Below are 24,012 nucleotides of genomic sequence, written 5' to 3'. Positions count from 1 at the left end.
GTGCACGGCAGTCAATACAGGCAGAACCAGTTTAGTTTCCACAGATCCCATGAAGTTATTGAGGGATAACATGGAGAATGCACTCAAATCACGAAAGCATCATTCCAGCGTAACGCCTTGCCAGCATGAACGGGATTAAATTCTGTTATATTTCCATTAAAAGTTCTCAAACCATTTCTCATTTTTAAATACATAAGAAAGATGCTCTCTTTGGCTGAGCCAGCTGAACTTCCAGCCCCAGATGGCTACGGGCAACTTGCTTCCTGTTGCACACATGATGCTCAGACAGATGGGTGTCCGAGACACTCCTCCTGCCCCGGCTTTGATCCTTCTGCATCGATATGTGCGGAAGGGACCTTACAAACAGGTAGATCATGTATTGCCTCCTAGGCTCTGCTTACCTTCAGTTTACCCTTGCTAAAAGCACAGGCTGATACTTGAAATGCCGAGTGGCCCATATCTATGAACACCACTAATCGTGGTTTCTCTTCTGGAGCTGGAAGGTCCTGCTTGTAAATCCCATAGTTCAGAGACACTGTAAAAGAAAAATCATCCGTAGATGTTAAGTTGCTTACAGCTACATTACCTGAGCTAGAACTAGAATGTCAGTGGTAGTTCCCGGGGGTGGGGGGTGGGATACAATGGGCGTTTTTACAGTGGTGTGGCAGCTTAAAAGTTGTGCATAGTTGGGTAGCATGGTTAATTTTTCTAAAAGAAAAGTATAAAAGAAAAGGTGGATCCAGGTTGCCCTACCATCCAGCAACCCCAACCATGCAGCCTTGATATAAAGCAGGGTTCGGGTACCCTTTTTCCGCCAAGGACTGCATTTCCTTGAGATCAGAGACAGCAGTGGGCAGGGCCAGAGCCAGAAGTGGGTGGAGCCACCCACCCACACCCTCTCTCTCTTTCTACCACCCCCCTTTCTCTCTCCCCATTCATCCACTGGGAGAGGGGCAGACTGCTCTTGCCAGAGCCCTAGATTGATCACTGGCAGGCTTTTGAAATTAGATTGAGGGCCGTATATGGATTTATTTATTTATATTTATTTATTTATTACACTTATATACTGCCCCCATAGTCGAGCAATTAAAGCAACACATTAACCTGTAATGCTCTTATGAACTCCAGAAAAAGTTTTATGAATTTGCATATCTGTGGGAGAACATCCACGCCTGAAGAGTACAACTTTACCTTATGCTTTTACATCAATGCAGGTGTGGCTGTAATCATGCCATAGCTGCAAAATGTGAGAGGAGACCCTCATTCTACCTATGTGTGAAGTGAGCCTCATTTGCTCACCTGCCGTCATATCATTCATTAGTCTGAGACAATTCAATCCAACAACCTGAGCAGCATCCAGCAGAGACCTCCGTTCTGCATCAGTGAAAAACGATGGAACCTGAAGGAAGTGATTACATATCCGATTACCATGAGGGAAAATCCTGTTTTCAATACAAAAGCTATTTTGTATAAAAATCCAATCTCTTTGAGCTTATCTTTCTCATTTATTAGATAAAAGCCACAAGATTTCAGTGCAATATTCAGTGCAAACTATGATGTAGTTGGTTTCTGAAACACTTCCGATACAACTTTAGGGGTGGATCCGAGCAATTAAATTGCCACAAGGAATGTACTGGGAAGCTGGGAAATAAATAATAATGAAAGCTTAAAGCACAACTTCCTGCATATTGGAAACGGCTTAAAAATTAATGACACATTTCAATTAGAACCTGTGAGCAACCAAGATCCCAGAGCATGATTCAGCAGCCAGGCCTGTTCAGACAACACGGTAAGCCATGGCTAGGCCGTTAACCCTTTTGCAGCAAATGGTTAGTGACCGTGTTTAAACCATGGTTATTCAGACACCATGGTTAGGAATGGTTCACACGACACACCAAGACATCATGTTTAACTCAAAATGCTTAACCACCATGGCTTAGCGTGTTGTCTGAACAGGGTCAAAGACAAATTCTTGGCAGGGGAATTGAGCTGGAGCGATTATTAGCATTTACCTAAAAGCTAATTTCCATGAATTCCTCCATGGAAGATAATTCCATGCAGGAACGAACATGAAAAACACAGGTTAATTACACACGCACACTTTTGCTCCCTGACAGGCTGCTTTTTACTGGTATGGTATCAAGAGCCAAGATAAAAATATAGGGCCACTTAAGCCTCATACATGCATCTATCTGTATGGTGAGATGATGAAAATTGCATGTGGGAATTCACCCTTGGTAAAGACAGCAGGAAAAGAAATAATGTAGACAACAAAATAGGTAAGGGTCAGATACTCCTTGAAACTCCACTTGGTGGCTACAATAACCTCTTGGCAGTCAGAGCAGGGGGAACGGAGATGAGAAAAGAAGGAGGGTGGTTTAGCACATTACTGTTTACTAAGCTCTATTCTTAGGCTTTAAAAATGGTTTAATATAAAATAATAACAGAAAAAAGAAAAGAAAAAGACCAATTACAGAAGGAATTTAGCACACACACCAGAGGAAATTTAGCACGTACAGTATAAAAGCACATACAGAATTTACATTGTAATTATGAATGTCCAAATTCACATAGCGGTTTTGCAGAACTATAAATTTACATGATGGATAGCCGACAAAAATCCGTTTTGATTAAAGTCTTCATCGTAAACCATCAATGTGTTATAAAGACATGGTTTATGAGGAAGCCTTCATTGAAATGGATTTCTGCCAGCTATGCATCATGTGAATTTATTATGTAAAAGAACTGAATTAACTTGCAAATTCATAATTATAGCGTAAATATTCACCATTTGATTTATGTGTTATTGCATGTTACACCATTTTGTAATCAGCACATGGCAGATGTGCTATTAATTTATTTCATTATGTAAGCCCTACTTCTACTACCATTATATATTATTTTTGTACATTTGTCATTTGACTTTTTGTTCTCTTCTGTTGTATCCGAACTCTTTTTACAGAGCAATCCAATGGCTCCTAGACAGTTTCTGGGACACCATAGGATTCTGTGGATCATCTCCTCCAAAGCTGGAGACAGAGCTCCACCCTTGGGGTGATCCAATCATAAATCTCCCCCACCCACCTCGCAATCACTTGAGAAAGCTCCATGGGGGCTCCTTACTCATGGTTGGAGGTCTGACCTTGGGAAGAAGACAGGGAGGGAGGGCAGGATGGGGAGGGGAGAGGCCAAGGATCCACCACTTCCAAAGGCCTCCGAGGCCCTGGCAGCACAGAGCTCTTTTCAAAGGAGGAGGATGAGATTATAGAAGCCCCTGACATTCCTAGAGATGGAAAATTTCTGGAATTTTTGAAGCCATGGAAAAAACCTATGTTTTTCCCCCAGGCGAAAAAAACACAATCCAGAAATTTTGGGGGGATGGGGCAGGAGGGGAGAACAGAAATTCAAAGGGAAACTGAAAAATAATCAAACTTTTTTTTTGGTGCTCTTTACATATTATTATTATTATTTATTTATATAGCACCATCAATGTACATGGTGCTGTACAGAGTAAAACAGTAAATAGCAAGACCCTGCCGCATAGGCTTACATTCTAATAAAATCATAATAAAACAATAAGGAGGGGAAGAGAATGCAAACAGGCACAGGGTAGGGTAAGCAGGCACTGGGTAGGGTAAAACTAACAGTATAAAGTCAGAACAAAATCAAGTTTTAAAAGCTTTAGGAAAAAGAAAAGTTTTTAGCTGAGCTTTAAAAGCTCAGTTTTTAGCTGAGCTTTAAAAGCCTAACCATGGTGTCTGAATAACCATGGTAAAGTAAAATGTTTTTAATGCCTTCTTGAATGCCTGCAAGGATGGTGCATGGCGGACCGCTGATGAAAGTTTGTTCCAGATATTTGGGGCCACCGTGGAGAAGGCCCTCTCCCGTGTGGACACCCACCTAATTGCTCTCACAGGCAGGCAAATGAGAAGGGCTTCTCTTTGTGATCTTAAAGGTCGGGCAGGCTGATATGGGTGAAGGCGGTCATTCAAGTAACTAGGTCCCAAACCGTTTAGAGCTTTAAACGTAAAAACCAGCACTTTAAATTGGGCTTGGAAACACACTGGCAACCGGTGCAGCTGGTGCAATATAGGCATTATATGATCAAATCGCCTCGTCCCTACCAGGACTTGGGTGGCCGCATTCTGCACCAGCAGAAGTTTCCGAACCGTCTTCAAAGGCAGCCCCATGTATAGCATATTACAGTAGTGCAGCCTGGATGTGACCAGTGCGTGGAAAACTGAGGCAAGATAGGACCACAGCTGGCATACCAGCCTAAGCTGGTAGAATGCACTCCTGGACACCGCAGCCACCTGGGCTTCCCCAGTTAGCTCAGAATCCAGGAGGGCTCCAAAACTGCGTAACTTTCTGTTCCTAAATTTGTTTTATGTATAACTCAGCTTGCTCATAAAATTATCATTATCAAAAACTTTTAAAAGTAAACTCAAATGCCCAAGGCTTCATTATTTCCAGACATTTTACATCTCTAGTCTTTCAATAAAAGTGTTATTACATAGTTTCTGGAAATCATTTTGGAAGGACTAAAGGGCTGGATAACAATGTATAAATACTTTGTCTTAAATTCTAAAAGAAAATATTTCATAATTCAAAAGTGCTCAATTTTTCGGAAAAAAACAAAAATGGTTCTTGGAAAAGGCCACGTTTCTCTCCGCTATTTTTTTCCTGGGTTTTTCCAGGCCTTCACACATCCTGCCATTCCTTCCACCCTACACAGCTTCTGTCAATAGGGTATTGGATGAGCAGATAAAGACCAGCCATCTTTTAGGATTGTGCTCTTACCTGGAGGGGCTCTAGAGGTCCCCCATCCAGATTTCTGATTTGTTCTGCATCTACTGAGATACTCCCAGATCATCCCAGCTCTGTTTTCAGATTAAAGACCCACCAATATTCAAAGTTGTTCATAAGCTTGCTCAACAAAAAATCTAGACAAATTATTTAAAAAACATCTACTGCAGCATACAGCATCTCCATATGATGAGAGAAATCTGAATACATCCAAATGTAACTACTTACAGAAATAACACAATCTGTTACAGGCTTTTTGAGGTTATTTTCGGCAGTCTCCTTCAGCTTAGTCAGCAGCATAGCCATTATCTGTTCCACACTGAATAAATGCTCCTCTTCCATGTACATTACCTGCAGAAATAAAGCAACAGTAAGGCAAATATTACAGAATTTCAAGGGTGTAACAATAGCGTTTGTGTGAAATGAGCCACTTACTTTTATTCCGACACTTCCATTTTTCATTGGAACTAAACGGTAGCTCACAAGCTCTTTCTCCTTCTGAATAAAAGGATCGTTATACGTACGACCATGGAATCTCTTGAAGTTAAACACTGTGTTGTTGGCATGTGTAATGAGCTACAAGAGAGAGAGAGAGAGAGAGAGAGAGAAAACTAATGACTGTTGCCACCTTGATCAAAAAAGCCCAGTAACTACACAGGCAAATCTTATGTCAGCGATGAATGAAGTACAGACATTATTCAAATTCCATTTACCATTACTAATTAAAGGTATAACAAATTTGATGGGGGCAGAGACAGAGGGAAAGATAAAGAATTTTTAGTTTTTAATTCCATTTCTCCATATCCATGCAATGAAGGTAGGCTAATACAAGTACTGCATTTTATACTCCCCCATAGGAATGGGGCAGTTGCTCCCTGAAATATGGAACAATAAAATAGCTTCCAGGAGAAGTACAAAGTGTTGGTCATTACCTTTAAAGCCCTACAAGGTTTAGGTCTGGATTACCTGCGGGATCGCCTTCTCCCATACAATCTGCCCTGCACACTCAGGTCCTCTGGGAAGAACTAACTTTAGTCAGCCAAAACTAGGCTGACAACTGTTACCCAGAGGACTTTTTCTTCTGTCACCCCCAAACTGTGGAATAGCCTGCTGGAGGAGATTTGTCAACTTAACACTCTCTCTTAGTTTGTCAGCCATAAAGACTAATCTCTTCCAGGAGGCCTACCCAGATGAATGTTAAACCAAGAATTTGTAAGATCTGTTGATTATTATTTTGATGCTGTATTGATTTTATATGCTCTTTTAATTAATTTTATGTATCTGATTTACACTATATTGTACTAACGTCATTCCCCGCCTTGATCCAAAGGGAGAGGCAGGTAAGAAATAAATATATTAATTATTATTACTACCCACAGGGATACTCTTGGCAGGAGTGGAAAAATCGTCTTGGTCTTTCCAGTGCTTGGAAAGGAGACCTCCCGGGAACCACATGTAGCTATATCGAATTCCATGATGAGAGAAAGGTGGGATATCAGTGTAATAAATAAATAAACAAGGTAACAAAATAATCCAAACTTGTTTCTGTCTGCCTAGCCCAATCCTACATTTTGGTTGCTGGATATGCTAGGATATTATGGAATGCTAAGAACTGGTTTAGGGAGTTTGTATAGCATTAGCAGTTTACCTGATGTTTTAAAAGGACAACAACCAAAAGATGACAGGTCATTGCCCCATCTGAGAAAGGGTTTTCAGTCATCCCACGGTCAAATCCATGTAGAAAAGAGCCATGTGAAGGCTCAGAAAAAAACCCGAAATATCATGGGGGGAAGCCTTTTTCCCCCCCAACAAAAGACCGTTCCCGGAGAAGAAGGTTTTTAAAGAATTTGTTTTCCACCCCAGGCTTTTACATCTCTAGTGAAGGACCTATTCTGCATTTGCCTCTCAGTCCTTTTATCATTGCAGCAATCCATATTTGAAAGACACCACAGGTATTTTTTTTAACTCACAATATCATTTCTGAGCAGCTACTTTACTAATTTAAATGTCATTTGTCTTGCTCCTTTTCAGAAGACAACTTACTTGATTTTTGGCAGATACTCCAATTGCTCTGTTTTTGGACCCAAATGACACCACCGACCTGAAAAGAGATTGATTCACCAATGATTAATAAATAAATAAATACAAGAACAATTGCTATTGGTAGTTTTACAAAAATGACATGCAAAAGACACCTAAACACAAGAAATTGCTATAGATGGGCTTCTCCGATATCACGTGATGGTTGTAAAGACATGCACTTGTAAATGCTTTCATGATTAGGATGTGAACATTTATACCAATGCTTTATGCCAACAGTATTAATTTACTGGCCCAGTTCAGACGGCTCTTCGCGTCCTTCAATTCTCTTCTGAAGCCTAATCCGCCATCTCTCCCCGCCTCCCTGTCTGCCAACGACTTTGCCTCTTTCTTCAATGCTAAAATCCAAACTATACGCTCCGATCTAGCCAACTCTGCTCCGCTTCCAGCTCCTGTCCCTCACCTGTCAGCTCCTCCTTCAACTCTCTCGGCATTCCCTTCGGTCTCAGCTGATGAACTGTCTAAAATACTGCGCTCATCAAAGCCTTCCACTTGTTCCCGTGATCCGATTCCCTCTCGCGTCTTTATTAATCTTATCCCCGCTATCCTCCCGTCCTTGCTTCACATCATTAATTCTTCTCTGTCCTCTGGTTCATTTCCTTCTGCTTTTAAACATGCTACAGTCTCTCCCATTCTCAAAAAACCCACTCTTGATCGACTATCCCTGTCTAACTACCGACCTGTCTCCCTCTTGCCCTTTGTCTCAAAGATCCTGGAACGTCTGGTCTACTCTCGTTGTCTTGACTTTCTCTCTAATAACTCTGCTCTGGATCCCTTTCAATCTGGCTTCCGTCCTTTGCATTCCACTGAAACAGCCCTTACCAAGATCACCAATGATCTTCTTACTGCCAAGTCTAAAGGCCATTATTCTGTTCTTATTCTCCTTGATCTAACCGCAGCCTTTGACACGGTTGATCACGATCTTCTCTTAGATTCCCTCCATGACCTTGGACTCTGTGGCTCTGTCTATAACTGGTTCGCCTCCTATCTAGAGGGTCGCTCTTTCAGCGTGTCGGCTAATGGCAGCTCGTCCTCCTCTTTTCCCCTTTCAGTTGGGGTTCCGCAAGGCTCGGTGCTTGGCCCGTTGTTGTTCTCTCTATACATGCTGCCCTTGGGCAAGCTCATTCAATCTCACGGCCTCCAATATCACCTGTATGCCGATGATACACAATTATATCTTTCATCCCCGGAACTTTCTCAAGATGTTCACGATCGTATCTCGGCATGTCTTTCAGATATCTCAGCCTGGCTGCTTCATCGTCGTTTGAAACTTAACATGGCAAAGACTGAACTGCTAGTTTTTCCTCCTAAACCTTCTCCTCACCTCTCATTCTCCCTTACTGTCAACGATGTCACGCTTACTCCGGTCAAGGAAGCTCGTAGTCTTGGCTTTATATTTGACTCCTCGCTCTCCTTTACTCCTCACATCGAGGCAGTAGCTAAATCCTGTCGTTTCTTCCTGTATAATATTGCCAGGATTCGACCATTTTTGTCTGTCTCTTCTGCCAAGACTCTCGTTCACGCACTGGTTATCTCTCGGTTGGACTACTGCAACCTTCTTCTCTCTGGCCTTCCTTCGTCTCACATCAGTCCGCTGGTCTCTGTCCACCACTCTGCCGCTAAGATCATCTTCTTGGCCCGCCGCTCTGACCATGTCACTCCACTTCTGAAATCTCTTCATTGGCTTCCAATTCACTTCAGAATCCAATATAAACTTCTCCTACTGACCTTCAAAGCTCTTCACGGCCTAGCTCCTGCCTATCTCTCCTCTCTCATCTCACACTATCGCCCCGCTCGGGCTCTCCGCTCCTCCGATGCCATGCTTCTCGCCTGCCCAAGGACCTCCACTTCCCTTACTCGGCTTCGTCCTTTTTCTTCTGCTGCCCCTTACGCCTGGAACGCTCTTCCAGAACACTTGAGAACTACAAACTCAATCACTGCTTTTAAGACTCAGCTCAAAACTTTTCTTTTCCCTATAGCCTTCAAATATTGAGTTTGTTCTGACTTTACACTGTTGGTTTTGCCCTACCCTGTGCCTGTTTACACTTCCCTGTGCCTGTTTGCATTCTCCTTCCCTCTTTATTGTTTACTACAACTTATTAGATTGTAAGCCTATGCGGCAGGGTCTTGCTATTTACTGTGTTATCTGTACAGCACCATGTACATTGATGGTGCTATATAAATAAATAATAATAATAATAATCTACGGTGATTTTAGAACTCCACAGTGGAGTTTTTACACCATCGTTGAGAAATGTGTTATCTGGAGGAAAAACTCCACCCTACGGTGGAGTTTTTTTAGATGACACTCCACATTGAATATCCACGCTGTGCAAAGGAAAGTTTCTGCACAACTGGCGTGTTGCATGTTGTGTGGAGGGCTCCGTGGAGTTTCCTGTTGCGTTGAGTGGACTTTTCCCACTGGCTACAGAGTTCTCTGGCAAGAATGGCGAAAGGAGGGAGTGCCGCTCTAGGAGAACTGCTGGGATTGTTTTTTTGCAGCAATAGCTGATGGGATACCATTAAGAACACTGGGGGAGGAGAATGGGCAGAGGAACTGTAAATCAAACATTGCATTGCCTTTTACTCAACTCCACGGAAGCCCACAGTCACACAACGGTGGAGTTAGAACATGTTGTGTGGTGAGTATCCCGTGAAAACTCAACTGCTGAGTGGGGTTTTCCCACTGCACAGAGAAAAGTGTTTGCCTTATGCACCTGGCTTCAGTGAGGATTTCCTGGTTTCTTAAACGACAGTTTCCTGTAGCATCTGAATGAGGGAAGAGCCACTAAACTAGAATATTAGAAAGGCACAAAGAAAGACTTCGTTGGACCAGTATCATTACATCTAAACCGTTACGTCCAAGTTAAAAGCTGTTTTCCTGAAGCTATAAAAAAGCAATGGGAAATATATTTTCGAGATCAAGAATTATAAATCTGACACAATAGGTCAGTCACAGTATTGTTATTATGAACATGATACTGTGTGCCAGGGGTTGTCAAGTCATCAAAGGCACTGAAATCCAACCTCTGATTCCAGGAGATACCATCATGCATGTCCCTGTTTTTATGCTTTTCAAATGTCTGTAATTTGCTCAGTCCTCAAACTATGAATATGTATGATATACAAACAAACAATGATGCTCCCTTTTATCTTAGGAGAAACTGTTCTGCCCAGTAATTACAAGCCGTTGCTCCTTACATACCCACAAAACAGTATGTAGCATAATAATTTCTAAATTAGGAAAAAATATCAAATTATATACAAATCCTAGATAGCATTAATGATCTATTTAGCTGTAGATATATATTTCAATAGTTAGATTAAGCGAGTAGTATTCATCAGTTTAGGAAAGATAGGAAATACCAACAGGAGACTTGATTTAATTTATACCAGCCTTTTTTCTTGGTGGGTGAAATTGCCGATTTAAATAACCTTGGTTTAAGTCAACCCATCTGATCGATTCCGTTTTAAACTATTAGAAGTGTACATTTAATATGATTGTATTAAATGCATATTTATGTTGGATTATTTTAGAGACAAAATATCACTGGCATTTTAAAAATCAAGAAGTCAGTTTAAATAAAATGACTATGGAAAGATTATTTTTTTAAAAAATCATCAAGTTTTATCCACTCTACTATGGAACTTTAAGTTTCTGGCAGGAAGAGCGGGATGCAAATGCAATGTCAAAAACAGTTAGCAGTAGCAATCTGCAGAAATGAACAAGCATCCATATTAAGTGTCAGAAATTCAGCTACAGGAAATGAAACTACCTGTGATGATTTAAAACAGCGAAGTCTTTTGGCACCTTAAAGACATATACGTTTAATTATGGCATAATAAATTTAGTTATGGAATAGTATCAGCCTGTAATAAATAAATAAATAACAAATAAGCTTTCCTGCTCTAGAGTATCAGATGCAATGTGATGATATGAGTATCTTGGGATGTCCCTTCCAAATCAAGGATACCTCAACAAGCTTTGAGTGCAGAAAGGAGGCAGTGTTCTTAGTCTCCCGTACATATGAGTAACTCCAACCTTGTGGATATGTCAGTATAACCTTTCTCTCAAAAGACCCTCAAATGCCCTGGGCAGCTGCTGCTCACCCCATCGGAACCAGATATTCACTAGTTTTGCATCATCTACTATAGGGTGACCATACGAAAAGGAGGACAGGGCTCCTGTATCTTTAACAGTTGTATTGAAAAGGGAATTTCAGCAGGTGTCATTTGTATGCATGCAGCACCTGGTGAAATTCCCTCTTCATCACAACAGTTAAAGCTGCAGGTGCCCTGCCCTCTTTTAAATCCGGTCACTCTAGTATAGCTCCTGCACCTTTAACTGTTGTAATGAAGAGGGAATCTCACCAGGTTCTCCATATATACAAATGACACCTGCTGAAATTCCCTTTTCTATGCAACTGTTAAAGCTACAGGAGCCCTGTCCTCCTTTTCATATGGTCACTCTATAATCTGGGAAATCTGCAGAAGCTTCCAGGTCCTAGCCTCTGTAGGATCAGCCCTATCATGGCTGCTCAAGATCCAACTGGCCCCTCCTTCAAACTGCATTATTGTCCTCCCCCCACCCCATTTCCTTCTCCTGAGCATCAAGAAGCTGAAAGAAAACCGCATGCCGGAGGAGAGCAATGTACTGTGAGAAACCACTGCAGTATCACCTCTGCCCCTCCCTCTTTAATCAAGACACCAGAGCAAAGATGATTATCAACTCTCCTCCCCTATAGACCAACACCCACCATCGCTGCTAGAGGAGTGTGGGAATGATTTGCTTCTAGAATGCCCCCTTGTACTTCCCATGCATGTAGGTAGGAATGACAGCTGAAGCTTATAGTAGGAAGCAGCAATAGTGAAAATACTGCAAAGCGGAGCTCTCATGGGCAGAATACATGTGCTTGAAATAAGGAACATCCATCACACTCTTTGCAGCTGTCAAATCCTGGAAAGAAGAAAGATTGCTCTTGTGCTGTACACCTAAGCACATGGATTTGGGAGTAAGCCTCAATTTAATTCAGCTTGCTCCCCCTCCCCCGGAGAAACACCTGTCAGGATGTGCTACACAAATGCTATCCTAAGGCTGCGATCCTGTGCAGTTAATGGAAAAAAGCCTCACTGAAATTAACAGGACTTACTTCTAAGGAAACATGCTTATAGTCTTACTTGGAAGCAAACTCCACTGAAATCAACGTGGTCATGGTTAGGCCTGTGGGGAGGAAGGGTGGGGGGATCGCGGCTAGCACGATTTCCTCGTGGTGGAAGATACTGAGAAATCCCCCAACCCGCTTAAAAAACAAAGGGATATATTCAATGTTGGTCTATTTATTCCAATGGGTCTACTCTACGTGGGCGTAACGTTAGACACAACCCTTAAAGGCAAAGATTGTTACGCTAGGCGCACTTACTTATGAGTAAACCCTATTAAAAACTCAACATTCATAGATAGGGTGATTATATAAGTCTGCAATTTGTTTTAATTTTTGCGAAATCCACAAGCCCACCCCTTTCATGACTGAGCACCCCACCTCTCAGGGCCCACCGCCTGGAAGATTCCGCCTCCCCATCTCAGCTTCTCCTCCGGATCCTCCCGATCCCAGCCGCCTGTTACTTACGGAGTGCATCGGTCACTGAACTCGTTGGCCACCGTCTCTATGCCGCCGGCTCTGGCCACCGCGATGTAGCAACTCTGCGAGCCGAGGTCAAAGCCCACCACCGCCATGGCTGGACTCCTGCACCGGCCACTCCCGGAGGCAAAGCGCTCGCTGCTTGAAGCACTGCACCCGGCTGAAGGTCGCAGGTGGAAGCGGCTCTCACGCGCTGCGGGGACGATCCACACTCCGGTACAACCGCGCCCTCCCACACGCGCGGAAATCGCCGCCTCCGGCCAAAAGGTTTAAATACGACAATAGGCAGAAGTTTCCAGAAACTGCGACAGCTAGTAGCCGGCTCCACGTGCGGCTTCCGCTTCCGCCTTCTCGGGCGTTCTAGAACCCTCCCAGCCAATGGCAACGCCTGGAATCTGGAGATGTCTGTCGTTGTCAAGGCGACGATGGACGCCTCGCATTCCTAATCATTTGACGTTGCAGCCTGACGCAGGTGAGAGGCGTGGACAAGGGAGTTCATATAAGGGCATGCGCAGTGTGCTTTTGTCTTTTTTTTTTTTGTATTATTATTTGGAAAATGGGTTGGGAGGTAAAATTATTTGGGTTTGTAAAATATCCGCTCAGCTTCTGTCTCGGTATTCCTGGATATTTTGGGTAGAACGCTGGTTAATATTCGTTAAAATATTGCCACTGTACAAATTTCTTCGTTTCCTTTGTTCCAGTTCATTGTTGTTTTGTTTTGTTTTTAAAAATCATTCTGGCTTCTGCTTACCTTTAATTCTGTTTATTTTTTTTCTATAGCAGTAATCTTTAGAGTGCAGTTTTTATATCTTTTTTTAACCTGATAGTTGCACCCTTTAAAGGTGTGTCATGTAAGGCAGGCAGCCCTATTCATGTTTACTCAGAAGTAAAACCAGCTGGATTCAATGGAATTTACTCCCTCGTAAGGAATTTACTCCCTCATAAATGTGCGTAAGGTTAAATCCTGAGGCTATTGTACTAAAGGCCCTTACTAAGGAATAGGCCCTATTGCAGGACTTTCTTTGGTCTTGTGAGTGGGAGGTTGCTGTTGCACCCCTGCCTGTGAGGGCTTCCTGTAGGCATCTGGTTGGCCATTTTGCAAACAGTGCTGGACTAGATTTGCCTTTGGCCTGTTCCATCATGGCTCTTCTTATATTGGCTTTTTTGCTGCTTCCCCATATGAGAATATAGGTGATACACAATGTTAGTTCTATCTAGAGTAGACTCATTGCAATAAAAGATTTAGCTTAGTCACTGCTAACTTTAATCTTACTCATTTCAATTACATAGGACTAACATTGGATACTGCCTTATGATTCCACCACTTACCTGTGATAAACTCAATGATGTAAGTCCCATTGATTTTAGGTTCTGCTTTGAAGTTCAAATGCTCAAAGTTAAGTAGCTTCTTAATTAGACTGACATTTTGTAAACTTGTTCATCTCTGTTTTTACACTGAATATAATATTTTTGGGGCATGTCAATTACTCGTATAATACATCACTATGTTTATCAACTCAAAAATATGGAATTTATTTTGGCTTAATAATGAAAGATAAAAAAGCAAAAACATCTGAAAATTCTCTTTCCAATAGTCAAGAATTAGTGATTCTTTGGATTGAAGGAATTATTTACTGAGTATTGATGAACATCTCAAAATAACTTTATGAACTTTTATAAAATTTCCATTGGAACCTTGTTTTACTATGCAATTCTTAATTTTTTAAAAAAATTAATGCTCCTGCCCCCCTCCCAGAAAAAAAATGTTTAAAGCGTAGTTACAATACTAGGGGGAGCTCTAAGCATATGGAAAACACAATCATTCTTCACTTTTATAAAAACACAGCAGTACTGAATTAATAAATTTGTCCCCTTTTCGCAAGATTTTTAGGTAACTATATTCCTCTGATGGGCACCAATATTTCATCAGATCTAAGCTGTAAAACCTGCTTTCAGACTGAAATTAACTGGATGTCTTTGAGCATGGGCAGAGTCCCCTAGTACTGCAATTGAATATCCATTGTAGGCGCACAAATTTCTGGGATATGAGGACAGATCTTCCAGATCAAAATGTGCCTGCCAGGAGACTTGAATGTTGAAACTTTTTTTTTTTTGAGCCACTATTAACTTATACTTTAATGGCAGAGATGCAGTAATGCTTTAGTACTTGCTACCCATTTGGTTTTTTTTTTCTTTTAATGTCACGTTCCTTGCTGCTATACAGCTGCTCTGTTAGATTTGAGGGAGCCCTGGGCAAGATGCCCTTGGGATGTCCCCCTGCCTTATGCATCACATTGCGTTTCTACCTTACTTTATTCCTGCAGTTTCAGCCTTACTTTATTCCCCATCCCTGGCATTACCAGTCTTTTCCCTCCCCACATCCTCTGAGACCCTGGTTGCCAAAAGTATTTAAGCTCCATCTAAACTAGAATTCTTTTGAGCATTTAATTCCATTCTTGTCCTCAATGCTTTTGTACTAATCTTTTTGTGTTTCCTACTCTTGGAATTGCCACGTCCACACTAATATCCTTGTTGCATTATATTTCAGTTTTATTGATTTATTACATTTATATGCCACCGCATAGCCAAAGCACTCTGGGTGGTTTACAAAAGTTTAAAACAGTGAACATTAAAAACAAATACATAAAAATTTAAAACCATCAAAAGCATAAAAACAACAATATCCATTTAAAACAACTATTCTGGGGTCAGTTAAAAAAAAACCTCAGCATATGTTAACTGCCTGGAAGAAGAGAAAAGTCTTGACCTGGCACTGAAAAGATAACAATGTTGGCGTCAGGCGAGCCTCGTTGGGGAGGACATTCAATAATGGGGGGGGGCCCTCTCCCTTGTTGCTATCCTCCAAGCTTCCCTTGGAGGAGGACCTTAGATGTTGAGCGTAGTGTACGGGAGAGGCATTCCATCCGGTATTGTGGTCCCAAGCTGTGTAAGGCTTTATAGGTTAAAGTCAGCACCTTGAATCGGGCTCAGAAATGTGCAGGCAGCCAATGCAAGCAGGCCAGAGTTAGTCTTATATGTTTGAACCTTCTGGTTCCTGATACCAATCTGGCTGCTGCATTTTGCACAAGCTGCAGCTTCTGAACCGTCTTCAAAGGCCCCGTGTAGAGGGCATTGCAGTAATCTAACTTGGAGGTTACCAGAGCATAGACAAGTGAAATCATGTTATCCCTGTCCAGATAGGGGTGTAGCTGGGACACCAACCAAAGTTGGTAGAAGGCACTCTGCCACCGAGGCCACCTAAGCCTCAAGTGACAGATCGTTCTAGGAGAACCCCCAACCTACAAACCGGCTCCTTCAGGGGGAGTGCAACCCCATCCAGAACAGGTTGAACACCCACTATCCGGTCAGAAGAACCACCCACTAGCAGCATCTCAGTCTTGTCTGGATTAAGTTTCAGTTTATTAGCCCTCATACAGTCCATTGTTGCTGCCAGGCACCAGTTGAGCACATCCACAGCCTCACCTGATGAAGATGAGAAGGAGAAGTAGAGTTCGTGTCGTCAGCGTACTGATTGACCACACCCAATGGTTTCATGTAAATGTTAAACAGCATGGGGGACAAGACTGACCCCTGTGGAACACTATAATGGAGAATCCACAGGGCTGTTCAATGTTCTCCAAGCACCACCTTCTGGAGCTGACCCGCCAAGTAGGAGCGGAACCACTGCAATGCAGTACCTCCCACTCCCAACTCAGCCAGACTTCCCAGAAGGATAGCATGGTCAATGGTATCAAAAGCCACTGAGAGACCAAGGAGAATCAACAGTCATACTCCCCTTGTCCTTCTCCTGGCATAGGTCATCAAACAGGGCGACCAAGGCTGTTTCCGAGCCAAAGCCAGGCCTGAAACCCGACTGAAATGGATCCAGATAATCAGTCTCATCCAAGAGTGTCTGGAGCTGGCCTGCAACCACCTGCTCAAGGACCTTGCCCAGGAATGGAACATTTGCCGCCAGCCTGTAGTTACTAAGATTTTCCGGGACCAAGGAAGACTTCTTCAGGAGCAGTCTCACTACCTCCTCTTTCAGATGGCCTGGGACCACTTCTTCTTGCAGAGAGGCATTAATCACTTCCTTGGCCCAGCCCTCTGTTCCATCTCTGCTAGCTTTTATTAGCCAAGAGGGGCAAGGATCCAATTCGGAGGTGGTTGCACGAACCTGTCCAAGTACCTTGTCAACATCCTTGAGCTGTACCAACTGAAACTCATCCAAGAAAACTGGACAAGGCTGTGGTCTGGATACCTCACTAGATTCACCTGCTCTAACACTGGAGTCTAAGTCCTGGCGGATGCAAAAGATTTTATTCTGGAAGTGCGTAGCAAATTCATTACAACCGGCCTCAGATGGTTCTACCATGTTCTTGGGGCCGGCACGTAATAGCCCCCGGACAACTCTGAAAAGCTCCTCTGGGCGGCAGATTGATGATTTGATAGTGGTAGCAAGGTATTTTTTTGTTTGTTGCCTTCACTTCCCCTGAATATACCTTACTATAGGCACTTACCAGTGTTTGCATCCACTAGGAGTTCATCTCCATCTGCCCTCAAGCCATCTCCTATTTTGTTTCATTGCTCTCAGCTCTGGGGTATACCATGGAGCTGTACAAGCTCTACTCAGGAAAGGGCGCTCAGCAGCAATCATGCCAGCCGCCCAGGTTATTTCTGCATTCCACAGATCAACCATGGTTTCGACAGAAGCACCAGCCCTATCAGCCAGAAAACTCCCCAGTGTCCTTTGGAAACCATCTGGATCCATTAGTCTCTGGGGCGGACCATCTTAATAGTTCCCCCACCCTTGAAGAGGGGAAAAGCTGCTGTAAGTCTAAACCTCAGCAAGCAGTGATTTCACCATGACAAAGGGATTGCTGTGAGGTCCCCCACTTTCAGATCACCATCTCCATGTCCAGTTTCGAAAACCAGGTCTGTCCTGCTACATGCGTTGGGCTCTTAGGAAATGCTTCACCAGCAGTGTTCTCATTGACCAGCTTGCTCTCCCAAGCAATGCCACAGGCTTGCACCTCTGTGACTTTAAATACCTAGGGAGGGGAAGGGAGAAGGAAATACTAGCTTCAGCCAGGTGTCCCAGCTAGTAAATGGATCTTCTCTCTACCCATCTCTCAGTTTGGTTGCCTCCTTCCCTTTCCCCAAATCCTTACTCCCATTGACCTTTACTTGGTTTGCTACTCTGATGTCAGTGGCAAGATGGAGTAAGTAAGGGATGTTTCCTAGCAGTGCTGGAAAACTGCGTGTTGTAGTGCTCTTGGCACCTGGCTGAGAGGAGGAAGATGTTTGGAGAGAGATGGAAGGAAGGAGGTGCATTTTCCAGTTTGAATCTGTGCCAGAGAAGAATTTTGGGGGCTGTAATGCATGCTTCATACTTGAGTCAAGCGTAATGAAGCCACCAAGACTCATATTTTCAAGCCAGAAGATATGAGTGCCTGTGACAATACTACAAAATATATCAGCAGCACCCTGTGGGAAACATGAGAAATGGCTTTTCTGGTAGTGTGTTTATTTTTTCTTGCTCTAAGTAAGCTGTTGTGATTTAGTGTATTTTTCTGTACAGCTACCGTAAAGTTTTTCAGGCTATAATGATGCTTATAGCATTGACTTCCAACTGTACACATCTATGGAAACTACTGAAAACAGTATTCTCCAAATCTTCATTGCCTTTTTATTGCAACTGCAGTATGCAGTCCTTAAAGAATTTAAACACCACTGCATTTTTTTGGTTGGCTGTAATGTATGCTCTTGTCCTTGCACGGAGGATCAATCACAGACTGCCGGGTTTGCACTTTGCAGAAAGACCTTCCTATTCAAAAGTAATATATTACCTTTATCTCTTTCAGACAGAGCTGAGTGTAGAAAGTGCTTGAAGCATGAGAGCTTGATTGCCACAGAAAGCAATATGGTGGTATTTAATGTCCAGTGTGTGTGTTTGACAGAAGGGTGAATAGGCTTCTGCTGTGTCAATTTGCTAGGCGGCATATGAATAGCAAATCAATGTTTATTTTCTGAAACTGCATAATTCTTTTGTTCTAGAAAGAAGGGACATTGGTTGCTGGACTTCCACGGCCTGTCTCATGATTATATGGGAGTGTGGTTTAACTCGATTGCAAACCATTGGGCAAAATGATCAGAAAGTCCAGGATAGGAATGCAGCCCTCATGCACATAACAGAGGTATAAATAGAGCCTCAGCAGTGTTCTCCTTTGGCTGTAGCAGACTCTAATTGCAGTGAAGTCAGCAAACCTTCAAGCCTACCAATAGTTACCCAGTGGGGTTCAGGCTGTATCGGAGATAATGTAAATCCAGGCAGAAGTCAGAACACAGGCAGGCAGACAAAGCGGATCAGGCAACAACAACAACAGGCAATAACGAGCAAGAGATCAAACACACTAAATCAGTCAGGTACATTGTGCAGTCCAGAAGCAAGGTCTTTAGGCAGTCCAAAAGGTCAGGAAACAGAGCCTCAATCACAGGGCACAGTTCAGGAGAGAAGATACATGGGCAGGATGGCCAAGTTGTTCCAACACTGGCTGGGTTTTCCATGAAGGCTTTTAAGTCCAAAGCCTGCTCACCTCACCCAGAGCTCAGCTGCTGTAATGAAGCTTCCCTTTCCAGGGCCTTACTCCTGAGGAATCACTTTCTCCTGAGGAGACCTTCTTTGGAGGCAGGCACTCCTTCTCACAGAAGCCCTGCTAGCGTGTCACATGAGGCGACGACACTCCTAGGAGCCAGAAGGCTGGTCACCCTTTGCCTCAGAGGCAGAATCCCTTTCTCCTGATAGGGGTGGCCCTACAGCCATCTCCCCGAGGACTCAGGCTCCTGTGGGGCTGGTGGCAGTCCTTGATTTGGGGTGCCCAGGGTTTCTGGGGCCTCTAGATCTTCCTCTGAAGAAGATTCCTCCAGTGGGGGTGGGGTATGACAAGCAGTCCTCCAGGAGCCCTTACCAAAAGAAGTGAGGCAGGTGGCTACTAGAAAAAGCCCCTTTTCTGCTGTGGCACCCCTGTTGTGGAATGAATTTCCTAGAGAGGTTCACCTGGTGCCTATGTTGTGCTTGTTTCGGCACCAGGTGAAGATTTTTTATTTTATTTCCCCAAATTTTAGTTTGCTTTTACTCTGGTACTAAATTTTAAATTTCTTGCTGTTAGCTTCTGTTTGAGTATTTTATTTTTATATTGTAATTTTAAACTTTTTTATTGTATTCTATCTATATTTTATAGTTTCATATATTATCAATGCAATTGTTGTGAATTGCCCAGTGAGGTTCAGCTATTGATCAGTATAAAAATGCAATAAATAAATAAATGGAGTTCCAGCATGCACAAGCTCTGCAAATCTCTGGTGCATCTTGTCTTTAGGGAGGCCAGAAGACGAGACAAGAATAATTATTTTCACAGAGAGTGAAAACAGGAAAAGGCCACTGGATATAGATAAGGGAGCTGAAGAGAGATCATGAAGTCTTAAGCAGCAGAGAGCTGTTGGAATGGGTGGCTGCTTGTAACCCTGTTCCCTCCCAGGGCACGTTGCTCATAGTTTAAGACTATGGGGGGATCTACATTACTGCTTTAAAGCACTTTGAAAACATTTTGAAAACTGTATATGGAGTGTGTCATATACTCACTTGTCAAAACAGTTGTCAAAACTGTTGTAAAGCACTTTAAAGCAGTAGTGTAGATCCTGCCTGAGTGGTAATTTTGCCTCCATCTTTCTTGTCCTTTAACCCTATAGGGGAACCGAAGAGTTACAAGCCAGTAATCTTCCTGAGATTGAGGAAGCCCTCTATGCTTGTCTGTGTGTGCACCAATAGCCCACTCCCCTCCTCCTTCCTTGTAGGTACAGCTCTGATAGTGTTGTTCAGTGGTTAGGAAATATGGCGAAAGAAGAACCTCTCCTCTTGGATCTTGGTCAGAAACCTATACTCTACACCTCCGGTTTATTTATTTATTTATTACATTTTTATACCGCCCAATAGCTGAAGCTCTCTGGGCGGTTCACAAAAGTTAAAACCATAATAAAACAACCAACATGTTAAAAGCACAATTACAAAATACAGTATAAAAAGCACAACCAGGATAAAACCACGTCTAAATTAAGAAGGAATGTTTATGAAAGAGATTATCGAAGCAAGCAAGAAGGGAAGCAAATGATATTTTAAAAGTAAAATAATAATAAAAAAAAAAACGTTAGAAGGAACTTATTGTCCTATGCTAACTCTTGAGAGTACTTACTCCTATCTAGGATTCACAAGATCTTGAAATGCACCCGATATACTTAGTTGGAGGAGGCAGTGGGAAATTCAAGAAGACAGCATGCCCAGGTGACAGGAAAAGACAGTGACATTGGCACAAATAAACCTCTTCCATTTTATTAGGTTTGCCCAAAGGAGGGAAGGCAAGAAGACTACCCAGCTTCGTTCAGCAATCCAGTGCAGGGCAGAGAGGCAGAGAAGTGCTTCCTCTCACCTTCTGGGCTAGAAGGTGAAGCTAGGAAGGTGATAATTAAAAGAGGGGTGCTTTGCTCAGCTCTGAAAGAATGGTTATCTAAAAAAGGCTCCCTGGTTGTGGATTTGAAAGCCCAGGAAAGACATGCTTGCCTCCCAGGAGGCCAGCCACCTGGCCAAGTGTGTTTGTGGGGAGGGAAATAGACGCGGAAGGGCAGCACAGTTCGACACTGACCTTAGTGTTGCTGTCCTTAATGTACCAGCCACTTCTAATGTATCATATGATAATGTCAGTTTATTTACTTATTTATTATTTATTTATTTATTACATTTTTATACCGCCCAATAGCCGAAGCTCTCTGGGCGGTTCACAAAAATTAAAACCACAGTAAAACACCCAACAGTTTAAAACACAATTACGAAATACAGTATAAAAAGCGCAACCAGGATAAAACCACACAGCAAAGTTGATATAAGATTAAAATACAGAGTTAAAACAGTAAAATTTAAATTTAAGTTAAAATTAAGTGTTAAAATACTGAGTGAATAAAAAGGTCTTCAGCTGGCGACGAAAGCAGTACAGTGTAGGCGCCAGGCGGACCTCTCTGGGGAGCTCGTTCCACAACCGGGGTGCCACAGCGGAGAAAGCCCTCCTCCTAGTCAGTTCATCATCATATACATAACGATGCTTGGGCTTCATGGCTGCCTAACACTGATGGTGCTATATAAATAACTAATAATAATAATAATAATAACCAGGTTATCAAAACCATTAGGGTGTTTTCTGATGAGCTAACTGCAGGTCTAAATGGCTGCTATACTTTACAGGGAAGTCCTGTGACTCTCGGACTTTAGATCCTGTGCCTCATTAGATTGTTCCATTAAAACAGGGCTGGGGAAAAGAAGTGGGGAACCTCAGAGCCCATTGGCTAAATCTGGCTCTCCTGGGGTCTCAATCTGTCCCTTCGGAATTCCTCAAATGTCCATGCCTCCTTCCCATGGCCCCACCCACTTTCATTACCGATTGGTGGTTCCACAGCTTTTACAGTCCCCCCCCCCATTCTGAAAGGCTCAGCTAAAGCTTTGTTACTGGCACTAATAGCTTAAAGTTAAAATAATGTGGCATTCTTGGTTCCACCTTTTTTTGCAAGCGGCTCCTGATAGATTCTCCAAAATTGGTTTTGGCCCTTGGGGCCAAAAGTATACCAGGAGAAAGATTGTGAAAGTAGAAGGAAAAAACCAATTGCCATTGTTTTTGAACGGACAAAAGAAATTCAATTAAGTAAATTTGTCTACTTTGTTTTCAGTGTCATTGCTATACTTAGTTATGCTTCTAATTGATTTCCGGTTAATGTGTGTGCTGGGTGAAGGGTCAATAGAAGATTAAAAAAAGAAGATGCCAGTACCGAACAATTCTGATAAGGCATTATTATGTGCCATTGTGTTGTCAAAGTATTCTTACATTACTCTGAATTTGTAAGAAGCGTTTATAATAGATGTGCATTATCAAGAATTTTAGGATTAGAATATAAACTACTCTAAAATCTATCACTACAGTTTATTGGCAAAACTAGACATTATTTTATGTGCATGAAGTTCCACGTGAGATGGAAGTCGCATGAGACGCAGAAATAATATAAACTTGCCAGTGGTGTCAGAACATTGGTCCATCTAGCTCAGTATTGCCTACTGTAAAGGTGTTGAACCACTTTCAGCCCGAGGGCCAAATTCCATTTCAGAGAATCTATCGGGGGCTACATCCCAGTGCATAGTTAAACTATGGAACTCACTACTGCAAGATGTAGCGATAGCCACGAATTTGGATGGCTTTAAAAGAGGCTTCTATACATTCCTGGATGAGAAAGCTATCAATAGCTATGTGCCACCTCCAGTATCCAAGGCAGTATGCCTATATGCATACTGGGGAACATGGGCGATACTGTGTCTTGCTTGTGGCTTCCTGCTTGATAGCTGGTTGGCCACTGTGTGAACAGAATGCTGGACCAGATGGAATCTGGGTCTGATCCAACATGTTCTTGTTATATACTAAAATTCTTAAAGTTTACACTTGGAAGGAGGTATTTAGAAGGCAAGGCCTAGTGAAGGGGGTTTGAGAGCCATTGCAATACTAGCACACCTTTACGTTTTCCCACTGGGAAATAATAACTGCAAGATGTAGTGATGGCCACCAATTTGGATAGCTTTAAAAAAGGGGGGAATTCCTGGAGATGGCTATTAATGGCTACTAAGCTCTGGCGTGGGCTGGTCCATGAAGTCACGAAAAGTCGGAAGTGACTGAACGAATAAACAGTCCTGATGGTGATGTGCTACCTCCAGTATCAGAGGCAATATGTCTGTATAGACTAGTTGCTGGGGAACACAGGTGGGGAAGGTGCTCTTGTACCTGTGCCCTGCTTGTAGGTTTCTGATTGACAGCTGGCTGTGTGAACAGAATGCTGGACTAGATGGACCCTTGGTGTGATCCAGCATGGCTCTTCTTGTGTTCTTAGTGGTGGATGGGCCCCCAAAATCCAAAGAAAATAATAATAATAATCATACCACAATATTTTAGTGTAAAGCTCTCACTGCCAGTAACAAAGCCTTAAGAATGGAGGAAAAACTATCTCAAAGTCAGGAAACCACCAAATTATTGGGGGGGGGGGGCTAAAGATGTAGGGCCAGGGAAGATGTGTGACCAGGGCATGGCCGTATGGGAAACCCCAGGAGGGCTGGATTTAGATCCCAACTCTGAGCTTCTGCACTCCTGCTCTACTGTGACTGGCAGTAGCTCCAAGTTAGAAGGCTTTCTGAGCCCTGGTCTACTTAAAGTCTAAGATGTCTGCTGGGATCGATTCTGAGAACAACTGCTTTACTTCTGAACAATGGCTCCCTTTCCGCATCAAATGATATTTTTGCTTAACTTGCAGAAGAGTAAGAAACCTACAAACATTTTTTTAAATAGTAACTCAACACCTTTTCCTGCTGGGTTTTTTAAAAAATAAAATA

At 42.7% G+C, this 24,012-nt stretch overlaps 1 protein-coding gene across 1 annotated transcript in view; it reads right to left on the bottom strand.

Moving 5' to 3' along the window:
- The window catches only part of HSPH1 (heat shock protein family H (Hsp110) member 1), a 30,079-nt gene extending 17,297 nt beyond the window's left edge, over positions 1 to 12,782 (bottom strand). Inside the window, exons 1-6 of the mRNA XM_063126984.1 lie at positions 12,534 to 12,782; positions 6,850 to 6,907; positions 5,242 to 5,382; positions 5,035 to 5,157; positions 1,300 to 1,399; positions 402 to 535 (exon numbers count right to left, since the gene is read on the bottom strand). Coding sequence (XP_062983054.1) covers positions 402 to 535; positions 1,300 to 1,399; positions 5,035 to 5,157; positions 5,242 to 5,382; positions 6,850 to 6,907; positions 12,534 to 12,640 — 663 coding nt within the window. The 5' untranslated portion in view covers positions 12,641 to 12,782. The remainder of the gene's footprint in view (positions 1 to 401; positions 536 to 1,299; positions 1,400 to 5,034; positions 5,158 to 5,241; positions 5,383 to 6,849; positions 6,908 to 12,533) is intronic.
- Between the last annotated feature and the right edge of the window lie 11,230 nt (positions 12,783 to 24,012).

Source organism: Elgaria multicarinata, chromosome 5 (genome assembly GCF_023053635.1).
Source record: "Elgaria multicarinata webbii isolate HBS135686 ecotype San Diego chromosome 5, rElgMul1.1.pri, whole genome shotgun sequence".
In the NCBI taxonomy this organism is placed as follows: Eukaryota; Metazoa; Chordata; class Lepidosauria; order Squamata; family Anguidae; genus Elgaria; species Elgaria multicarinata.
The sequence above is the reverse complement of the archived record's forward strand: the minus strand, read 5'-3'. Positions and strand labels throughout refer to the sequence as shown.